A 20,039-nucleotide genomic window follows, 5' to 3' on the forward strand; every position below is an offset into this window, starting at 1 on the left:
GGGGCGGGGCAGGAAGCGGAAGCCGCGCGCGGGCGGGGGGCGGGGCCGCGCCGGCCTTAAAGGGGCCGCGGGAGGAGGCGGGGGGTGGGGGGGGCGAGTGGGGTCTGAGGAGCCCCGAGTGGGGAGGGGGGCGGGCTCCCCAGGGCCCGAGCGAGGGTGGAGGGCAGGTAGGCCTGGGGACGCCCTAGGCAGGCCCTAGGCCTGAGGTGGGGCCTTGAGCAAGGCCTAGGTGGGAGCTCTAGCTGGGCCCCAGAGGCAAAGGGGGGTCCCTAGAGGGGGCCTGGAGTAGTGGGGGGGCCCCAGGTAGGCCCAAGGGGTGAGGGGGGTCCCTGGGTAGGGCCTGGTGTGGTGGGGGGTCCCAAGCAGAGCCTAAAGCAGAGCCTGGGCCTGAGACAGGACTCTGGGCCAGGCCTCGGGGGTCCCCACGCGGGCCCCGGCATTGCGGGGGGACCGTAAGCGGCATCCGGGGGAGGGGGGACCCAGTATGGCCCAGGGTCCCCCAGCCCGGGACAGCCCAGCGAAAGGAGCCGTCTGGAGCTCGCGCATAAAAGATCAATGGAAATGGTTGGTAACCTCCAAATATTGTTCAGCTTAATTAAGCCTTGAGGACCGTGTGAAGCGTCGGCTGCTGGTTAGCGCGCGTTGCGTTGCTTCTAAACCGTGTCCTTGTGGTGGTTGTTCCAAACTCCGAGTCCTCCCCATGGGCCCGTTTTCCCCACTCTGAGTGTAGCCAGAATTCTGTCGAAAAGCCAAAAATATTGGGCAGGTGCATTTCTCAGGCTTGTTCTGTTCATCCAGCAGCAGCACTGGAGAGACCTCAGTGTATTGATGGAACTAAAACACCTTTTTGATTCAAGCCCTTGTGTTTAGGACTCAATTTGTAAAAGCGTCTGGTCCCCACAGTTAATACCAGCCCCAGCATCTACCTGGGCTTAAAAACATCGCCGGCTTAAAAGGGGAGACTGAGGCTTCTCTTTATCGTTTTTAGTGAATTTGGGATGAGTTTAGGGCCCTAAATACTGTTATAAAATCTGTTGCAGGTGTCGCCTCCTGAAGGAGGATCTGGCAGCAGAAGGTGCTGAGGTCTGGAGAAGGTACAACCCAATCTAGTAATTCCACGTGCAAAGCCTTGTTTAAAAAAATAATGTGTGTGGATGACATAGGGAAGACCCCCCTTAAGGTGTAAAAATCCCCCTTTTCCGTGTGATTCTGATAAACTTTCTGGCTGTGTTTTGGCCGGAGTTCGAGGGCACAATTCTTTTTTTTTTTTTTTTTTATTTTTCAAGGCCGCTTTCAGGCGTCTCAATCAACAATATCATTGTTCTCGTGCCTATTTAAGCGAACGCCTCATGAATAATGTACCGGCTGCCTGATGAATATGCACGTTGGCTGGTGCGCCTGGGAGGGCTGCATCAATAATTCATGCCTCAAAAATGTTCTTCACCTTCCAACTGTACAGCGACCGTAAAAAATATATATATATTTACCCTTTAAAGTGGGAGAGAGGGTGGCTTGAAATCTGCCCGTGGAAACATGGAGCGAGGGGGGTTGGAGCTCAGGATTGGGCCTCTTGAGCAGCTCCTGGCAGCACACCCTGAGGTTTTTTTGAACAAACCTGTGTTTTTCCACTTTCCTGTTATCACCAGGCAGAAAACTCCCTTGCAAAGGGAAGTGAGAAAGGGAAGGACGAGGTTTGGTAGAGCTGGGCTCTGCGAGACGCACCTGCCTCACACCCCTTGGGGTTGATCTTATTGGTATTTCTATCACCTTTAAGAGCCCCTTGGGATTCGAAGAGGGGGCAAAAAAAACTCCAGCAAGAAATAAAGTAGCGGGAAATCGAGGCAGAGGCCGATTTACCATGACACCCACACACCTGTGTTAAACCCCTCTGTGGTCTCTACAAAGCTCGCGCTTAAGTTCAGGGAAGCTGGTGAACAAGCAGAGTCGCTTTGCAGCGTGGGGGCCAAAATCAAGGCTTGGTGCACTTTTTCCTGCATTTTCAGCCATTTAAGTTTTTGGAATAAGCTGTTTTGGGGCGTATCTGGTCCTTGCAGAGCTGGAAACCTGTCGGCGTTTTAATTTTGCCAGCGATTCCCATCCGACAGGTAATTAAAATCGCCCTCCCCTTCCAAATGAGCTGTTTCCTGAAGGAAAAAAGCAGCTTTTCAGCACTCCTAAAATCAACTCCTCTGCAAGGAGAAAATTAAAAATGCACCGTGCACCCTTTTCCCCCGTACTCATTCTATTAAGCATATGCCAATGTATGCAAATGAGCCTGAAATCCAACAAGATGGGAATATTTAAATATTCATCATTACAGGGGATGCAAACGCGGCTCTCGGCAGAATTAAATACCGGCTGTGCTCGGGCAGAGATGCTTGCATGTCTTTAATTCCATTATTTAAAAAAAGGGGCCGGCGCCAGCCGTGTTCTTTGTGAATATTTGCGCCTTGGCATTAACCTCCACCCGGCGTTAAGCGGGGTTTAATTCCTGCTGGATCTGAGCGGCAGTGGGTGCTCATGGGCACTAAAGCATCTTAAAATCCTCCCGTTAAGTCGGTACCAAAAGGCTAGGCCAGCCTAAGTGACGTTAGTTCCAGCAAGCTCGCTGTGAGAGCAGGCGAGGTGGGCTCAGCGCGGAATATTTGCACTTTTACTTCCAGAAGTAAAAATAATTTGGCTTCACAGAGCCCTGCTTGTTTTTAAGAGGTGCCGGTAACCGAGATGTTAGGTTGGAGTTTTTATCCTTTTATTTCCTCCTTTTTTCCTGCCAAGAGATAAGAAGGAAGTTACAATTTTAAAATGGTAAAATGCAGAATGCAAGATAGTAACGCCCCCTGCTCCCTTTCATTTGAATGATCCCAAACAAGCTAGAATTGGTCCATAAGTTGTCTGGAAAAGCCGCAGAACTGCACCTGTACTCCTAACGAGCTTCGCAATTACAGGAACACTTTCCTTCCTCCTCCTAATTGCACAGTGACAGGGCTAAAGTGGCACCAGAGTTCCCTTTATGGTGCTTTTTCCCTCGCACCTTTGCTCAGGCCACCAAAAAACGTCTTTTTGCGCCGGCAGATGAGTCCCAGGGACCGGCATTAATCCCCGAGCAGCGTCTGCGCGATCGTGCCTGCAAATTCCAAATTATCCGTCGGATTCGGGGAGTTTTCAGCAGTGTTTTCCCTCTCGGGGACACCCAGAAGCAAATCGCGTCCTTGTCTTGTGAATTATTGTTGTCTGTTTATTGTTGCAGCCTCCCGGTTGGAATCTCAGCTCCCAGTTGGAATCTCACCTCCCAGTTTGACTGTCGCCTCCCAGTTTGACGCTCAGACTGGGCGCTGGGTGCAGCCGTGACCCCCGTTATCCCAGCAGGATAAGGTGGGTGCTGCCGCCTACGACCACCCTCATTTTTGGGGCTCCCTGGGTGTCCCAACTCCCGTTCGTGCTGGTGCAGGACCTGCCAGCTCCTTTATTAAATAAATCTGAATTTCCAGAGCAGCAGGGGCCAAACCCCCCGGATTTTTTTGAGCCCAGAGGCGTGAGCGGCCTCGCTCGTCCCTCATGTGCCGCCCCGGTGCGGGGAATTGGGCTCCTGTATAGTATTGTTGCCCGGCCCCACTTTAAAGCCTCGGGCAGGGCTTTTGGGGTGGTTTTGGTGAATTAAAGCTGAGCCTGGCGGGTAGCGGGTTGGGCTGTGTCCCGAGGAAAGTGAAAAACGGGGGGGTGAAGGGGAACAAATTGAATCCTTTGTGCCGCCCCGGGGCGGTTCACGTTAACGCGGTGATTAATGGATTAATTTATGATGATGGCATGCTGGTTTAGGGTTTGATGAGCTGGCTCAGTGCTGGGGTCAGGACAGCGGCTCTGGGCAGGATTTTGGGGGGGGGGGGTGCAGAGCTGGGGGGCTCCCGCCCCAGGTGCTTGGGGTTTGCAAAGGGTGAACCCTGTCCGGGGGTGTCCCTGTCCCGGGTGGTCCGTGTCCCGGGTGGTCCCTGTCCCGGTGTCCCTGTCCCAGGTCCGTGTTCGGTGTCCCTGTCCCGGGTGGTCCCTGTCCCGGGTGGTCCCTGTCCTGGGGGTCCCTGTCCCGGGGATCCCTGTTCTGGGTCCGTGCCCAGTGTCCCTGTCCCGGGTGGTCCCTGTCCCGGGTGGTCCCTGTCCTGGGGTCCCTGTGTCCCGGGTCCGTGCCCAGTGTCCCTGTCCCGGGTCTGTGCCCAGGTGGTCCCGGGGTCCCCATGTCCCAGGGTCCCCGTCCCGGGTGGTCCCTGTGTCCCGTGTCGTGGGGTCCCCATGTCCCGGGGTCCCTGTGTCCCGTGTCCCCGTCCCGGGGTCCCTGTGTCCCGGTGTCCCCGTCCCGGTGTCCCTGTCCCGGTGTCCCCGTGTCCCGGGGTCCCCGTGTCCTGGGGTCCCCGTGTCCTGGGGTCCCCGTGTCCCGGTGTCCCCGTCCCGTGTCCCCGTCCCGGGGTCCCCGTCCCGGGGTCCCTGTGTCCCGGTGTCCCCGTCCCGGTGTCCCCGTCCCGGGGTCTCTGTGTCCCGTGTCCCCGTCCCGGCGTCCCCGTCCCGGTGTCCCTGTGTCCCGTGTCCCCGCCCCGGTGTCCCCGTCCCGGTGTCCCTGCCCGGTGTCCCCGTCCCGTGTCCCCGTCCCGGGGTCCCTGTGTCCCGTGTCCCCGTCCCGGTGTCCCCGTCCCGGGGTCCCTGTGTCCCGTGTCCCCGTCCCGTGTCCCCGTCCCGGTGTCCCTGTGTCCCGTGTCCCCGTCCCGGTGTCCCCGTCCCGTGTCCCCGTCCCGGGGTCCCTGTGTCCCGTGTCCCCGTCCCGGTGTCCCCGTGTCCCGTGTCCCCGTCCCGTGTCCCCGTCCCGGGTCCGAGCGCCCCCGGCGGCGCGGCGGCGCGGGCAGCCCGGGGCTGCGGCAAGGCCTGCGCATAAATTATGTTCATGACGCAGCAGCTAAAAAATCCCCCCGGAGGAGGAGAAAACCAAAAAACCCCGAAACACTCAACCCCACGGAAAAAAATAACTCAACTAACCCCCGACCAGCCCGCAGCCCGTGCTCCCCGCAGCCCCAAACCCTCCCCGGGCTGGGGGTCCCGGCGCCGCTCCCGCCCCCCCCTCCCCTTTGTGCCGCCGCCGCCGTCGCTGTGAGATGAATTTTTAATTATTCCCCGGCAGAGGAGAAGGCGCGGAGCGGAGCGGAGCAGCGCGGAGCCCCCCGGCCCCCCCCGGGCTCCCCCCGGCCCCGGCGGTGAGTGCGGGGCCGGAGCGGGGCCGGGCGGGGGGCGGCGGGTCCCGCCGCGGTGAATATGCAATGCCGTAATTAGCATAATTTATATATTTATGATAAAGAGCGATGGGGGGGGAGCGGAGCGGAAAACGGCGGCGAGCGGGGGGGACGGCGGGATTTTGGGGAGGGGTGTTTGGGTTTTGGGGGGGAAAGCAGGATGGGGGGGCAGTGGGAATTGGAGGGGAACTGGGGACGGGCACACGCTGAGAGTGGGGATGCAGATGGGGGGCAGGAACCGCCGTGCGGGGGAGGATTGGGGGGGGCCGGGGGATGTCACGGCCAGGTGGGGGTCCCTGGGGGGGCCCCGGAGCTGGGGGGGTCCAGGGAAGGGGGAAAGAGGGGGCTGGTGAGCCCCAGGGCAGGGAAGGGGGTGACTGCCCCGGGGGGGGGCACAGGAGGAATCGGGGGCTGTGGGAGATGAGTTTTGGGGTGCAGGAGAGGAAAACCAGCGCTGGGGGGGGCAGGACAGGAGGGCGGCGTGGGGGTCCTGCCAGGGGAGGGCGAAGGGACCCCCCCGGGCTGGGGGCGAGGGAATGGCCGTGGGGGAGGCTGGTGCCAGGCAGGGATTTGGGGGGTGGAGAGTAGGGCTGGGGGGTCCAAGGGCACTTTGGGGTGCTCCAGCACAGCGTGGGGCGCTGCGAGGGTTTGGGGGGGTCACGGCCACCCTGCACCCCTCGGTTTGCATTTTGGGGTGTGGGGGGGACACCTTCAGTCCATGAACCCCACTTTAAAATCCGCCGAAGGGGCGATGAGGGGCAGAGCGGCATCTCATGGGACCGCAGGCTCGGTGGGGGGGGTCCTGCGCCCCCCCAAATCCACCGCGACGTCCCTCCGGGATGTCCTGGACCCTCGAGGTGGCTCCAGTCCCGGGCGCTGGCGGGACTGCGAGGGATCGACGCTCCGGGTGCTGTTTTGGGGGGGACAGCTGGGAATTCGGGAGAGCCCAAATCTGCTGCCGGTTTCACTGCGTTCTTGCGGTGTGACCTTGGGAGGGGAGCTCACCCCCCATCGATCAAAACCCCATTCCCGTCTCCGCAGAACGGAGCGGATTCCCGGGACGGCACCGTGAGCTGAGCCGGGGTTCGCGTGTGAACCCGCAGGGACAGGGGACCCCCTCGGGAACCCCAGGAGGTGTTTTATTCAGCTTTTCGCCCCAAAACCCCATGAAATTGGGAAGCCAAGCAAAGGTGAAGTGATTCAAGCGGGGGCAGAGCGCGATGCGGTGCCGGGCTCACCCGCGTCTTCCCCCAAATATCAGCCCCTGGCCAGCTGAAAAATGTCGAACGGTGCAAAGAGGGGTTTGCAAATTAAACCTCCAAAGTGGCAGCAAAGCCTGGTCGGCTGCTTGGGGGTTTTCCCCCTTTTTTCCAGCGGGTTTTGGGCCCCACCGCTGTGCCTGGCGCCGAGCGCTGGTTGTGCAGAGCCAAAAGAAATGGGGTGAAAATGAGATTTACGTCACTTTTTAGGAGGTCGGTTCTGGCCGGTTCGGCTCTGCTCCCACCAGGAGAACAGATTTTGGTTCTCCTTTTGGATGTGTGCGTCTTTGACAAAGACGGTTGATTTTGGGGTTTCCCAGCTGCAACTGTGTCACGTCTCATCCCCTGCCTCAGTTTCCCCATCGGTAAATGCAGTAAAATCTTTAAAAGCGATGAAGTTGAGAAGCATAAAGAGGCATTTTTTGTGAGAAGCTGGTTCATGCGGAAGGAAAAAACCTTTGCGAACTGCTGGGGTGCGCTCGGGTCCGGGTCCCCCCGCTCCGTGACACCTGGAAATGGGCTTTTTAGAATTATTCCCATCGATGGCATCATTTCCAGCGGATCTTTCCGCTCCAAACGTGGTGACGGAAAATCTCAGGAGCAAACCCAAGAGCCGGAGGCTCCGCGCTGATTTTTAAGGCTCATCTACCCCAAACCGGCGTCTCCTTCAAACTCCCCATCCTGGGGCTGGTGTCCATCTGAAGGAATTAATCCTGGCTAACGACAGCGAGTAATTAGCGAGCTGGAGCTGTGTCCAAGCAGGTTTAATTAACCTCGGAGGGTTTCTCACCTGTGGCAAGTTTGTTCAAACTTCCACTTCCACCCACTTGGGATCCGAGCGGTTGCGTCTCTGACTCATCAACACTTGTAATTAACACAGCAATTATATTCGCAGTGAGACTCGGAGCATCTGAAATTATCCTTCCCTTTATTTTTTCCCCACCCCCCCTTCTTTTTTTTTTTTTTGTTTTTAAATATTATTTATTATTATTTTGTGCATTTCATTTCCTCGCCGCCATCTGTTGCGAAATGGCTGCGTGCGCCTAACACCGCCATCTGGCCAAATTATTTGTCCCATTAATTGCAAAAAAAAAAAAAAAAAAATTCGAAAAGCGCGAAGAAACGCAAGGAAACGGTGCTGCCGAGTGTCGGGGAAGGAGAAGCTGCCGCTCCCCAACCCAACGCTCGCCGCCGAACCGCGTCGAGCCCCACGCGATGAAATGTCTGTTTAATCGTCTCGCGCGCTAATTGGCCCCTGTGCACGGCACCGAGGGAGAAAAAAAATTTTAAAAAATCTCCTTTTCTGGCTGCATTGTTGGAGTTTTCCCCGGCGGGGCAGAGCTGAGCAGCTCCACGGTTTGCGCGGAGAGAAGTGACAAGCGCAGCGGTGGGAGCGGGGATGTCGGAGCCTGGTGCCGGAATGAATCTGTGGTTCTGGGAGAGGCTTTTCAGCGTGGTGGGGGCGACGTCTGGCGTGTGCAGCGCTGCGGGGGCTCCCGGCAGCGGAAAATGCCCCCAAGAGCCGACACATGCGTGAAGTTTTGCGTCCCGCGGGTTTTTGGGGCAGCTCATTGGTCCTGGTCCAGCTCCCAAAGCTCGTCTGCCACCCCAAAGTGATGAGGAGTGAGACAGGAGAATTAATTGTGAGGATGGGGGTGCTCTGGAGTTTCCCCTCTTTCCAGGAGCCCCCCCGTGTGGGATCCTCTTGCTCCTCAAGGATTTTGGGGGGCGCATGAGTGGGCAGAGGTCGGCACCGACACTCATCTGGTTTTTCTCTCCCTACAGCCAAAATTCAGCATTTTGCATCCAGAAATCCAGTGTTTCGCAGCCCAAATCCCGGCATTTCGCAGCCCCAAACCCGGTGTTTCGCAGCCTGAAATCCAGCGTTTCGCAGCCTGAAATCCAGCATTTCACAGCCCCAAACCCGGCGTTTCGCAGCCCAAACCCGGCGTTTTGCAGCCCAAACCCGGCGTTTCGCAGCCCCCGAGGAGCAGGAGGAGCAGCCGCCCCATCCCCTGCCTGGCACGTCCGTCCCTGCACCCCCGAGCAAACCGTGAGTGATTCCTGGGGCTCCCCTGCACCCCCAAACCCCTCCCCGGTGCCCCCTGCTCTCCGGAGAAGCTCAGGAGCTCCTGGGAGCCTTTTCCTGCCCTTCCTCGTCACCCTTTGCCGCGCTCCGGCTGTGGCGAGCTCGTTAACTTTTAATAACGCCAGCTGCCTGCACAAGCCGCCCGCTCGGCCCCTGCTCTGCTTGCTGCCGCACCAGAATAAATTGTTAATTAAACTCTGCGCCGGCATCCCAAGGCGTTTGGCTGCTCGGAAGCCAAGGCCGGGCTTAAGAATCCCCAGCAGCCACCGGAGATCAGTCACCGGCTGCTTTAAAATCCCGGCTCAACCTGGTCAAGGGGCTGGGTCCTGCCTAAGTTTTTGGGCTGAGCCTGGTAGGGACAAGGCGGGAGAGGAAAACAGACCCCAAGTGTCGCCTCGCTGCGGATCACAAACACCGAGCGCTGCGTACACCGGTGGCCGAAGGGAATGAGATGCTCGGCCCCTGCTGAGTTTCAAATGAGAATTTGGTTCTTAATTCAATTTAGGCCCCTTTGGATCAACAGGATCCGAATAACTCTGTTTACTAATTGCAAATAAACGCCGGCTCCGGCTCAGGACACGCTCGGTGGGCTCAGTGGGAGCCTCGTGGCTTCTGAGACGCAGAGAAACCATAAAGGGCTCGTAACATGGCACTGGGGGCTGTTCCCGGGACGGGCCAACGTCTCTCGGCAGAGCAGAGCGGCCGGGGAGGCCCGTGGCTGCTAAATCCGAGGGATGAGATGCTCCAACACGAGTTTTGGGGCTGAAATTCCCTTTGTGAGCCCAGGGAGCTGGAGAGGGGCAGTTTTGCAGACACCACCCCGGCGTTCTGGGTAGAGATCGCTGGCATTTGGAGCGCCTGCCAGCGTCCCCGTGTCCCCGGGCAGCTCTGTGGCCCAGGACACTTGGCACATGTGTCAGTTTTGGGTGTCACCCAGGCTGGCTGGTTAAACCCCGACCCCAACACCTTCACCATAACAAGTTCATCAGCCCCTCAGGCAGGCAATGGCAGTGAGGGGACCATACGTGACCAAAGGAGTCGGCGAAGGGCGTTGGAACAGGGGGAGTTGCTTCCAACAGGGGTGCCCAGCCCCTTCCTGCCGCAAAACGCTCGTTTCGCCGCCTTAACAAAGCGTCCCCATTGATTGAGGTCCCTCAGGAAGGAGCAAAGGGACTCTGCTGCTTCTTGCCACCAGCTCGGGGGCTCGGGAGTGTCACCCAGGGGCTTTGGGGACCTGCTCTGAGTGTCAGATGGGGAGTTTTACCTGGAGTTTGTCTGGTTTTTGAAGCGGGCGGTAGGATTTACATCCCTGTCTCCTGAAGGACAGCAGAGGAGGGCAGGCTTGGCCCTCGGGATGACCCTTCCCTTGCTCTGCTGCGTGTTTATTTGATGTCCCCCAATAAATTATGCTGCCCCACGTCTGTCACATCTTCACCAAGAGGACGGAGGGTGGTGGGGGGCACCTGAGACCCCAAAACCTCCCCGGGGAGGAGCCGGTGTCCCCACGGCGCGGGCAGACGGGCATCGGCAAACTGCACTGCCCCAAATCGCACCCGGGGAGACGCGGGTGGGGGGACGGACCAGGTTCGCTCCATGTCACCCCCCAGGCAGTGACAAAGCCTCTCGTGTCCCCCCTCGCAGCATGTGGAAGGTCTGAGGCCTCTCACTCCGTCGCTGGACACCATGGACGCCGAGGCCGCACAGCCCCAGGAGCCTTCGCTCACGGTCAACGAGCAGGTGAAGCCAGTGCGGCGTCCCCGCGAGCACCGGGTTGGGGTTCAGCCCCGGCCTGGCCCCCCGTCCGGGGTAACAAAACCACCTCGTGCCCCCCACGCTCACACCCAGACGTTCCGCTCCTGTTTTGGAGCTTGACTGCCTGATCTCGACGTGTTTGAATGATGAAGAGGAGGCGCCAGGTCCTCAGGGGCTGTTTGCCGGAGCCCTTCGCTCCAAGGTTTGGCGCCTGCGGCCGTAGGAGGAGACGAAGGAGGTGACTCTGTCACCCCTGTGTGTCCCCAGGTTGTGTCACACGGGGGAAATAGTGTCGCAGTTCAGAGTGCTGGCCTGACCTGTACATCGGTGCTGGCTCTGGCGCTGCGGACACGGCGTTACCGCGGCTGTTTTACCATCCTGGAGCTGGCGTTAATTGTGGGAGAGCCCAGGAGCTGCTCATTAACTAATGCAGCGAGTGGCTGGGGGCTCTGACCCCCCATCCCTCCCTCCTCTGCGCGGGTCACATCTCGGGGACACGGGGAGCGGCGTCGCTGCGCTGTGGGGCGTGTGGCCCGGGGGACACCCCGGCGGGGCTGACGTACATTTTGGGGCACATTTACAGGTTATCGTCATGTCCGGCCACGAAACCATCCGCGTGCTGGAGGTCGGCGTGGACACCCCGCTCCCGGCCGAGGAGGAGGACGCCAGAGCCGCCCAGACGGCACCGGGGGAGCCAGCGGGGGGGTCCCCACGGGACAGCGGCCCCCCCAGCACTGAGGACGTGCCCCCCAGCACCCCCGGCCCGGGCAGCGGGGAGGCAGCTGGTGAGAACCTTCCCTGGCCCTTCCCCTTTTCCCTTCCCCTTTTCCCTTCCCCTTTTCCCTTCCCCTTTTCCCTTCCCCTTTCCCCTTCCCCTTTCCCCTTCCCCTTTCCCCTTCCCCTTTCCCCTTCCCCTTTCCCCTTCCCCTTCCCCTTTTCCCTTCCCCTTTCCCCTTCCCCTTTCCCTTTTCCCTTTACTCTTTTCCCTTTCCCCTTCCCCTTTCCCCTTTCCCCTTTTCCCTTCCCCTTCCCCATTTCCCCTTTCCCCTTCCCCACTCCCACTGTGGGTGCACCCTGCAAATAATTAATCCCTCAGGGAGACCCCACATCATTCCAGCGCCCCAATCCTCACCCAGCTCCACCCTCAATCCCCCACCCCATCCCATCCCACCCCACCCCACCCCGCCCCATCTGCTCTCCGGCTGCTCTTGCGCTTTATTCATTATCGGGGCTTTTCTCTGGTTGGCGTCTCCGTACTCGGAGCATGACCGGATCCCCGGGATTTTGCTGAAAGAAAACGGGGAGGATCAGAGCTTGTTTGGGAAAAGGAGGAGGTGACAAAAGTCCCTCCGCACAAAACCCGTTGGCCCTGGCAGCGTCGCTGCCCCATAGCACAGTCTCTGCAATCTGGGTGTTATCTGTGCTTGGGTTTGGCAGGAAATGTAAGGAAAAAAAAAAAGCTTTTTGCTTTTTTAAAATTTGTCAGGCCTGTAGTTATTTCTAGCAAAGGAACCGAACCCGAGACAGGTCTGGTTTCTAGCTGAGAAAAGTATTTATTTGGTAAAACATTTTTTCTTCTAAAGGAAAAGGCAGGAAAAGAGTGTTCGTCTTTTTCACAAAAATAGGATTAAGTATAGTTGATACTCGAGGGTTGCTATTATTAGAAGCTGAGCAGAGTAAATACAAGAGGTTGCTCAAAAAACAAGTCGATCTTGTGCAAGTAACAACCACAGATGAGGAGGGAGGTTCTCACGGCACCGCAGAAACGGGAATATTGTGTGAACGGGGGCAGACCCCGCGCTCCCGTCCCCGTCCAGCTCCTGCTCCGGGTGTAGAGCTCAGGCACCGACTTTAATTGAAGGACGCAGGAATTGCTGCTCGTTTTGGAGCCGGCAGCTGGCGGAGGAAAACCCCTCCTGCCCGAAAGCGGCGCACCCGGCCCAGCGAAAACCATCATGTGGCCGCTCCGGTTTACCCCTTAACACCCCTGTTCCCACACTTATTGCTCCCCAAATGGCGCCAACCTCTCCCTGCTCCCCCCCCAAAACAGCCCCACAGAAGCGCCCCCATGGCAGGGGCAGGGACCCTGCTTTGGGGGGACCGGGGTGCTACTCTGAGGGTGCCCAACGCTGAGTTTCACAGGTGCTTGTTCCTTCGGTGCCCTAATTTGGGTGCCCCCACCGTCACCCTCCCAGGACACCCCCATGGGAAGGTGCTCATTCCCTGGGTGCCCTAATTTGGGTGCCCCACACCGAGTTCCACACCAGCTCATTCCCTGGGTACCCTAATCTGGGTGCCCCCACCCTCACCCCCCCCAGGACCCCCATGGGAAGGTGCTCATTCCCTGGGTGCTGTATTTTGGGTGCCCCCCACCCTCACCCCCCCCAGGACCCCCATGGGAAGGTGCTCGTTCCCCAGGTGCCCTAATTTGGGTGCCCCCCACCCTCACCCCCCCAGGACCCCCATGGGAAGGTGCTCATTCCCCAGGTGCCCTAATTTGGGGGCCCCACACCGGGTTCCACACCAGCTCGTTCCCTGGGTGCTGTATTTTGGGTGTCCCCACCCTCACCCCCCCAGGACCCCCATGGGAAGGTGCTCATTCCCTGGGTGCCCTAATTTGGGTGACCCCACCCTCACCCCCCTGGGACACCCATGGGAGGATGCTCGTTCCCTGGGTGCTGTAATTTGGGTGCCCCCCACCCTTCGTGTCTCTCCCACCCGTCTCCTCTCCCCCAGGCAAAGCCAAACCGGCGGCCGCCGCATCCCCCAGCGCTGTCCCCTCCGCCGGCCCCTCGGGCGCCCCCCCGAGCCAGCAGCCGCTGGCCCCGCAGGCCGTGCAGGCCGCCCCGCAGGTAACTACCCCGCGGCCACACAGGGGGGGACACGGGGGGGGCCCCGGGGAGGTGTCCGCTCGCTGTAGCAAACCCCCAGGGCAGAGACGGGCGCTGGCGGCGCGGGGTGCGGGTCGTGCGCCCCGAACCGCGGCGCCGTCCCTCCCGGCGCCCTCGCCAAGGGCCGAGGTGCTGCCAGAGATGCGTCGGGCGCTTTGCGAGGGGAAAAGCGGGGGGATTCCCCCCAGAACCCCCCCAAATCTCCCCAGGGAGAGGGGGCCGCGGAGCTGGGCGCCCAGCTGCTGAGCGGGGAGGGACCCCGGGGCCGCCGGCTTTTCCGCGCCCCTTTAGCAAAGATGAAATTCTCCGCTGATGCTGTCTGCAGTGGCGTTGATTGCTGTTCTTTTTTAAATCTTGTTTGCTTTTGCAGGTCTTGACTCAGGAAAACTTAGCAACAGTTGTGACAGGAGTAATGGTTCCCGCAGGGACAGTTACTCAACCTCTTCTTATCCCCATCAGTATTGCAGGTCAAGTGGCAGGTCAGCAGGGGCTGGCTGTGTGGACAATTCCTGCAGCGACGGTCGCTGCGCTCCCCGGACTGACGGCCGCTTCTCCCACGGGGGGAATTTTCAAACCGCCTGTAGCCAATTTACAAGGTAACCCCCGGGTTTCTGCTCCGCAGCTGCCTCGGTTCATCCTCCCCCCGCTTTGCGCCCAGGATGTTGGTTTCATTAAACGGCGTTTCCTTTTGGAGGCTTTTGTAGGAAAGGTGGCAGGAGCGTGGGGGACGCGGGGGCAGGACGGGGGGTGAGGTCCAGCTCAGGTTTGGGGTGCTGGGGGTGACCCCCATCGCAGCGGTTGAGGTTCTGCAAGGGGGGAGACCTGAGGGGTCTTGAGAGTGGGGCTCGGTGCCCCCAGCACTGGATTTGTGCCCTTTCCCATAAGAGGGAATTGTCTCCTCTGGAAGGAGCCCGTCCGGGGGGTTTTTAGACAGGGGGAGATGGTGGGACCCCCAAGGTGCCCCCCGCCCTGGGTTAGACCCAGCGCTCCAGGGACCTGGGGGCCCTTTCGCTGCGATACCACGAGAGTTCGGAGACGAATCACCCGGTGATTTGGCTCCCGAGGGGAAGGGACACTGGGTGGTGGGGCGGTCACGGCGCTGAGGGTCTCCCCCCGTCCCTGCCTCCCCCTCCTCACTCTCTCTCCGTCTCTTTGCTCCGCAGCTGCCGCCGTGCTGAACGCGACCATTGCGGCGCCGGTGCAGCCCGCGCAGCCGCTGCCTGTGCAGCCCCGGCCCCCCCTGCAGCCCCCCGGTGTCTTCCCCGCGGCCGCCGGGCAGCCCCCCATCCTGCCACAGCCCCCTGCGGCCCCCGCTGCCAAGCCCTTGGAGACACAGATCACCGTCCAACCGGCTGGATTTGCCTTTAACCCTGGCATAGTAAGGACCCCGGCAGCCCGTGGTGTAGAGTTTTGGCACCCGGTGCCGACGTGGCCACGGAGAGCGGCAAGAAGTCGCGTTTCCCCCGGGATGAAGCGCTTTGGCTCAACCGTCACCTCCCGGGGGGCCGTGCGAGGTCCCTGCCTCACTTTCCCCGTCGAAGGACGAGCAGCTGCACCGGCAGCTTCGCTTTAAGCTGAGCCTAAAGGATGGATTTAAGGACGTCAAGGGACAGTGTCACGTCGTGGCGGGGCAGGATGGCCCTGCTGCGGGGATGGGGGGCTGGCCGTGCGCGGGGGGGACACGCGGTGGCCTGAGGTGCCGTCCCTGTCCCTGAGCCGCGGCTCTCGGTTCCCTGCAGATCAGCGCGGCGTCGCTGGGGGGGCAAACGCAGCTCCTGGGCTCCTTGGCGGCCGCCCCCGTCATCGCCAATGCCATTTCCAGCGTGCAGGGCATTGCGGGCCAGATCCTGACCAACGCCCAGGGCCAGGTACCGCGGGGGGGCCTGTCCTTGTCCCCCCGCCACCCGCTGTCCCACCCCAGGGTTGTTTCGCCTGGGGATGGCGCAGCCGGTGTGTGTGTCCCCCCACGCCGGGGGAGGCCGTTTGCAAAGTGCAGCCCCCCAGCCCGGCTCTCCTCACCACCCCCTAGGTGATCGGGACGCTGCCGTGGGTGGTGAACCCCCCCGGGGTGACAGCCAGCGCTGTCCCCACCACGCTGCCGGCCCCCAGCCTGCAGGTCCAGACGGTGACACCGCAGCTGCTGCTCAACGCCCAGGGCCAGGTCATCGCCACGCTGGCCCCCGGCACCAGCCCCGTGCCCGCCGGCAAGAAAACTGGCACCCCCGAGCCCCCCGCCAAGAACGAGGTGAGCACGGGGACACAGCGCTGGCGGTGTCCCTGTCACATGGCCAGAGGGCTGGCAGTGTCACCATCGTGTGGCCAAAGGGCTGCCAGTGTCACCATGATGTGGCCAAAGGGCTGTCAGTGTCACCATCATGTGGCAAAAGGGCTGCCAGTGTCCCCATCGTGTGGCCAAAGGGCTGCCAGTGTCCCCATCGTGTGGCAAAAGGGCTGGCAGTGTCACCATCATGTTGCAAAAGGGCTGCCAGTGTCACCATCGTGTGGCCAAAGGGCTGGCAGTGTCCCCATCGTGTGGCCAAAGGACTGGCAATGTCACCACTGCATGGCCAAAGGGCTGGCAGTGTCACCATGATGTGGCCAAAGGGCTGGCAGTGTCACCATCGTGTGGCCAGAGGACTGGCAGTGTCATCATTGTGTGGCTTTGGGACCAGCCACATGGTTTTGGGAGCACGAGAACATTTTCGAGAGGCGGCCACGTGGCTTCGGGAGCACATCAGCATCTCTGGGATACTGCCATGTGGCTTTTGGGGCACGTGAGCATCTTGGGGACCCGACCATGTGGCTTCGGGTCGCAAGCACGTTGCTCTGGGGGGACACGAGCATTTCTGGGACCCGGCCACGTTGCTTTGGGATCTCGTGGGCACCTTGGGGACGTGTCCCCTCGTGCCCCGTGGCCTGTCCTGCTCTCTGTGCCCCCCAGGTGTCCCAGCTGGGACCAAATCCCCCCTTGGCATGAGCAGAGGAGTAGGTCACCCCCAAACCCCCGTGGCGGGACACCCCAAACCCAGTATGGACTGGTCCCGGCCCCATTTCCAGCTGGGGAGGTCCCAGTGTCATCTCGATGTCCCTAAAGCAGCGTGGTGGCTCTGGGGGGGCTGGAAAAGGGGGACCCCCCTGCTCTGAGGTGCTGACCCCGCCTCGCCGCAGGTGCAGCCCATCCAGCCGGCCCCGGCGCTGGCCCCGCCGGCCGTGGTGGTGACAAACCCGGCCCCCGCCACCAAGGCGGCCGCCGCGCCCGTCCCCATCACCTGCTCCGAGACCCCCACCGTCAGCCAGCTGGTCTCCAGTGAGTCGTACTGGGGATACTGGGGACTGGGATCCCCTGGGATGGGAGGAGGATGCTCTGGATACTGGGGGTTACTGGGGGAATGGCAGCGACTGGGATGCCCTGGGAAGAGAGTTACTGGAGTCTGGGATCCCCTGGAACTGGGGGAAGGATGCTGGGGATACTGGGGGACACTGGAGTCTGGGATCCCCTGGAATTGGGAAGAGGATGCTGGGGATACTGGGGGATACTGGAGTCTGGGATCCCCTGGAATTGGGGGAAGGATGCTGGGGATACCGGAGCCTGGGATCCCCTGGAACTGGGGGAAGGATGCTGGGGATACCGGAGCCTGGGATCCCCTGGAATTGGGGGAAGGATGCTGGGGATACTGGGGGATACTGGAGCCTGGGATCCCGTGGAATTGGGGAGAGGATGCTGGGGGTACGGGGGGGGACGCTGCACCCCCGTGCTCTGCATCCTCGGGCCTTCATTATGCGCCTAACGAGGGGGCTGCTCGTTGTGTCCCCCCCAGAGCCCGTGGCCGCCCCCAGCGCCGAGGAGGACGGGATCAACCTGGAGGAGATCCGGGAGTTCGCCAAGAACTTCAAGATCCGGCGCTTGTCCCTGGGACTGACGCAGACACAGGTGGGACAAGCGCTGACGGCCACCGCGGGACCCGCCTACAGCCAGTCGGCCATCTGCAGGTAAACTGGGCAAACTGGGGGCACTGGGAGCAAGCGGGGGGGCAGGGAGAGGCGGGGAGAAATAGGGGAATTGGAGAAAGTTGGAGAAACGGAGAAAAGGAGGAAGAGTAGGGAAAGGGAAGAAAAGGGGAAAAATGGAGGAAGATTGGAGGAAGAGAAGGAAGGTGGAGAAAAGCAGGAAAATTGAGGGCGAGAGGAAAATTGGAGAAAAGGGGGGAAGTGGGGAAAAAAGGAGGAAAAGTAAAGAGGGGAAGTCAGAGAAAAGGAGGAAAATTGGAGAAAGGGAAGAAAGCTGGAGAAAAGGAAAATTAGGGAAAGGGAGGAAAGTGGAGAAGAGGGAGGAAAATGGGAGAAAGGAGGTAAATTGGAAGAAAGAAAATGGCAGGATGAGATGGCAGTTGGGGAAAGAGGAAATGGGGGAAAACAAAGGAACAGGAGGGAAATGGGAGATAAACAGGAATGTTGGAGAGAAGGAGGAAAATTGGAGGAAAGGTGGAAATTGGAGAAAAGGAGGAAAATTGGGGAAGAGAAGGAAAGGAAAGTTGGAGAAAAGGAAGAATGGAGGAAAAGGAAGAATAGGGAAAAGGAAGGGAAATGGATAAAAGCAGGAAAATTGGAGAAAGAAGGAAATTGGAGAGAAGGAAAATTAGAGAAAGGGAGGAAGGTGGGAGGAAAGGAGGAAAATGAGGGGAAGGAGGAAAATGGGGGGAAGAGGCGAAGGTTGGAGAGAGGGAAATTAGGGAACGGGAAGATTAGGGAAAGGGGAGAAATGGGAGGAAGGGGGGAAATTGGACAAAAGGGGGAAAATTAAGGAATAGGAAGAAACCTGGAGAAAGGGGGGAAACTGGAGAACTGGCAAAGTTGTGGAAGGGGAGGAAAATTAGGGAAAGGGAGGAAAATAAGGGAAAGGAAGGAAAATGGGGAGGAGGAGGAAAATGGGGAGAAGAGGGGAAGGTTGGAGAGAGGGAAGTTAGGGAAAGGGAAAATTAGGGAAAGGGGGGCAAATGGGAGAAAGGAGGGAAATTGGAGAAAAGGGGGAAACTGGAGAATTGGCAAAGTTGCAGAAGGGGAGGAAAATAAGGGAAAGGGAGGAAAACAAGGGAAAGGGAGGAAAACAAGGGAAAGGGAGGAAAACGGGGAGGAGGAGGACGGGGGGGTCACTGCCCACGAAGCCGCTGTCCCCATCCCCGTGTGTCCCCCCGTTGTCACGCGCGCCGCAGGTTCGAGAAACTCGACATCACCCCCAAAAGCGCCCAGAAGCTGAAGCCGGTGCTGGAGAAGTGGCTGAGCGAGGCGGAGCTGCGGAACCGCGAGGGGCAGCAGAACCTGCTGGAGTTCGTCGGGGGGGAGCCCTCCAAGAAGCGGAAGCGCCGCACGTCGTTCACCCCCCAGGCCATCGAGGCCCTCAACGCCCACTTCGAGAAGAACGCGCTGCCCACGGGCCCCGAGATCACCGACATCGCCCGCCAGCTCAACTACGACCGCGAGGTCGTGCGCGTCTGGTTCTGCAACCGCCGCCAGACGCTCAAGAACACCAGTAAACTCAACGTCTTCCAGCTGCCCTGAACTGGGGCGCCTGTCGCCCCCCCTCGCTGTCACCCGCCTCCTGCCAGCAGCACTTTGGCCCCGTGTGTCCCCCCCCCCCGCCCGCCGTGTCCGTGTGTCCGTCCGTCTTCACGCATCCGGTGTCACCCCGCCCCGCCTGCACGCTGCGCCCCCCAACTCTGTGCCCCCAAAAAAAAGGAGTGATTTTTGGTTTTTGGCCGTTTTCCCGTGTTTCCGAGGTAGCGTCACAGCCCGGATTTCACCCCCTCTGTGATTTTTGGTGACCCCCCCCCCCCCCCCACCGTGGGGACATCGCTGTGGGTGACAGTTGGGGACTTCACCAGGGTCCCCAGGAGGGTTTTGGGGGGCGAACCCCGTAACGGAGGCAGCGTCCCCTCCTCGCCTCCCCCCACCCGGGGGCCCGGGGAGCGATGGGGAAAACCGGCGGCTGGATTGGGGAGGTTGGGGGGGGACTGGAGGGGACGCCGGGTCACCCGCTGGGGACACGGCAGCCTGATGCACTTGATGTAGTGGTGTGAAATAAACAGTATTTTTCTTTTTTCTTTTTCCTTTTTCCTTTTTTTCCGGGGGGCGGGGGGGGAAGGAGTAGGGATGGGGCGACCCCGGCTGCCAAACCCTGCAGGGGGCGCTGTTCTTGGCCCCCCATGCCACCAGCATGCAGGTTTTTGGGGAAGTGGCTCCGAGGACGTAGCTGGGCCGACCGCAAACGAGGCGTACGGTTCCCTCCATCCCGGCTGCACCCCCGGGAGGGAGAAGCCCCCGCCCCGGTCCCCACCGCCGGCCGAGACCCGCACAACTCCGCTCCCGCAAGAACCGCGGCCGGGACTCGAACTCGCGATCCACCGAGAGGCGCCGCACGAACCCGAGCGCCCCACGCCGCGACTTCGCGCCCCGCCCCGCGCCCAATCACCGCGCGGCGGGCCCAGCGCGAAGCTCACCATTGGCTGCGCACCTCTTGCGTCACCCGGCTGCGCGCGGCTGCTATTGGCTGGAGGCCGCGGAGGGGCGGGGCCAGCTCCGCTGGCGGAGGGGGCGGCGGGTGCGCGGCGCTGGCGCCTCCATCTTGCGGGGGCCGCGGCGGGAGCGGGAGCGGCGGGGCCGGGGGCCCGGCGGGGCGGCCCCTCGGGGAGGCGGCCAGGGGAGCAGCGCAGGGCCTGGGGGGCACCCGCTGAGCGGGGGGTTTGGCGCCAGGGCGGCCCCTTGTGGGGCGGCAGCGCCTGGGGGG

The 20,039-nt window shown here is 60.7% G+C and overlaps 1 protein-coding gene across 2 annotated transcripts; it reads left to right on the plus strand.

Moving 5' to 3' along the window:
• The first annotated feature begins 345 nt into the window (after positions 1-345).
• POU6F1 (POU class 6 homeobox 1) lies at positions 346-19,323 on the plus strand. Of its 2 annotated transcripts, XM_065654420.1 has the most exons (15): positions 346-564; positions 1,041-1,094; positions 3,248-3,372; positions 5,159-5,231; positions 8,312-8,579; positions 10,257-10,352; positions 10,951-11,152; positions 13,104-13,219; positions 13,629-13,854; positions 14,422-14,636; positions 14,998-15,126; positions 15,288-15,503; positions 16,427-16,565; positions 17,077-17,248; positions 18,469-19,323. In XM_065654420.1, exons 6-15 carry the CDS (start codon positions 10,299-10,301, stop codon positions 18,812-18,814), a joined length of 1,815 nt encoding a protein of 604 aa, XP_065510492.1. In that variant the 5' UTR covers positions 346-564; positions 1,041-1,094; positions 3,248-3,372; positions 5,159-5,231; positions 8,312-8,579; positions 10,257-10,298; the 3' UTR covers positions 18,815-19,323. The 2 variants fall into 2 exon arrangements, with proteins under 2 accessions (XP_065510492.1, XP_065510493.1); XM_065654421.1 differs by lacking the exon at positions 1,041-1,094.
• The last annotated feature ends 716 nt before the right edge of the window (positions 19,324-20,039 follow it).

This window comes from Caloenas nicobarica, chromosome 33, assembly GCF_036013445.1.
Source record: "Caloenas nicobarica isolate bCalNic1 chromosome 33, bCalNic1.hap1, whole genome shotgun sequence".
NCBI classification, from domain to species: Eukaryota; Metazoa; Chordata; class Aves; order Columbiformes; family Columbidae; genus Caloenas; species Caloenas nicobarica.

What these genes read in the sequence shown, in the direction of transcription:
- POU6F1 (XM_065654420.1), top strand. Translation starts at nt 10,299, where the DNA reads ATGGACGCCGAGGCCGCACAGCCCCAGGAGCCTTCGCTCACGGTCAAC. An exon ending in CGCTCACGGTCAACGAGCAG is followed by an intron (nt 10,353 to 10,950) that starts GTGAAGCCAGTG and finishes GCACATTTACAG; the next exon opens with GTTATCGTCATGTCCGGCCA. An exon ending in GCCTGTAGCCAATTTACAAG is followed by an intron (nt 13,855 to 14,421) that starts GTAACCCCCGGG and finishes TTTGCTCCGCAG; the next exon opens with CTGCCGCCGTGCTGAACGCG.